This window comes from Penaeus monodon, chromosome 20, assembly GCF_015228065.2.
Source record: "Penaeus monodon isolate SGIC_2016 chromosome 20, NSTDA_Pmon_1, whole genome shotgun sequence".
In the NCBI taxonomy this organism is placed as follows: domain Eukaryota; kingdom Metazoa; phylum Arthropoda; class Malacostraca; order Decapoda; family Penaeidae; genus Penaeus; species Penaeus monodon.
Window position 1 is genome coordinate 6613867 of NC_051405.1, and position 1104 is coordinate 6614970.

The 1104-nt window shown below is 47.3% G+C and overlaps 1 protein-coding gene across 1 annotated transcript in view; it reads left to right on the forward strand.

Moving 5' to 3' along the window:
- Window positions 1-1098, forward strand: part of LOC119586042 — a gene marked incomplete in the record, with an annotated part of 11688 nt that extends 10590 nt beyond the window's left edge. Inside the window, 1 exon segment of the mRNA XM_037934746.1 lies at window positions 186-1098. Within this exon segment, the coding sequence (XP_037790674.1) occupies window positions 186-417 (232 nt within the window).
- Window positions 1099-1104: the final 6 nt, after the last annotated feature.

Genomic DNA, 1104 nt, shown 5'->3' on the forward strand with positions numbered 1-1104 from the left:
TTCTGTTTTGTCGTAAGATAATTTATTTATCTGGCAAGTTTGTTACATGCTTTGCTGGTCAAGTGCTAGATCTGCATAATTAAGCGATCGAGTGATATTTGCCTTTTGGATCAATGCGCTCCCTGCCAGGCGACGGGGTGACTCACGCCCCGCAAGAGCCTTACCCGCCTCCTTCTTCCCCGCAGGTACGACGGAGCAGGAGGCGCCTTCCTGCGGGCTTCCCCGTCCGAGTCCGAGGGCAGTCCCTCGCACAGCCACTCCTTCTTCTCCGACAAATTTTCTCCGCCCACGTCCTCGCCGCTGCCCTTGGGTGTGGTTCCTGCAGTCGTCAAGACGGAGAGCGTGGAAGGGCGGTGCTACGGGCGTGAGGAGCAGGACCTCTTAGAAGCCCTGGCATGGTGGCAGCACAATATATAGTGTTCCATGGTGCGAGGGCGTTCCTACAAAGCGTTAATCAAATCGCAGAACGGCTGCGATTCGTGCGTTAGTCAGTTTCAATTTTGTACATAGAGGTTATTTATACATCAGTATGAGGGTATGTTGGTTATCGTATGAAAGTGAGGTGGACTTTGTACACTATGATGCTAAAAAGCAATTTCAAGAGCTTGACCCGTTTTTGTTCAATTTACAAGAAAAAAAAATGATTCAAAAGTTGCTGGTGATCTCGAATGTGTAGCTACATATGTAAGTAAGGCTGTGTTCCAGTGTACTTGTGTCCACATAGACATCGAGTGTGCGTGAAGGATTGGGTCCGGGGAGCACGAGGAATGTCACTGTATGTTTCCAAAGACCCAAAAATGCGAATCTCTGAACTGATTCAAATTTGCATAATTAAGAAAGGGCGTGGAACATCGGAAGCCGGAGGGGGTGGGGGGTGGGAGGTCTCGTCAACGGTTTGGCTTCGCTGATTCATTGTTGAAAAAGTTGTTGCAATTGCATAACAACTGGAATAGAAAGACTATCCATTTCTTGTCCATTCCCATCGTCTTTACAAATGGGTGCATACTTTGAACTGGAATATCTGTGGGCTTTTATGAATATCCATATACCACGCACAATTGTAAAACTTACGTCTTGTATCTGTGTGACTGCACGTGTACATTA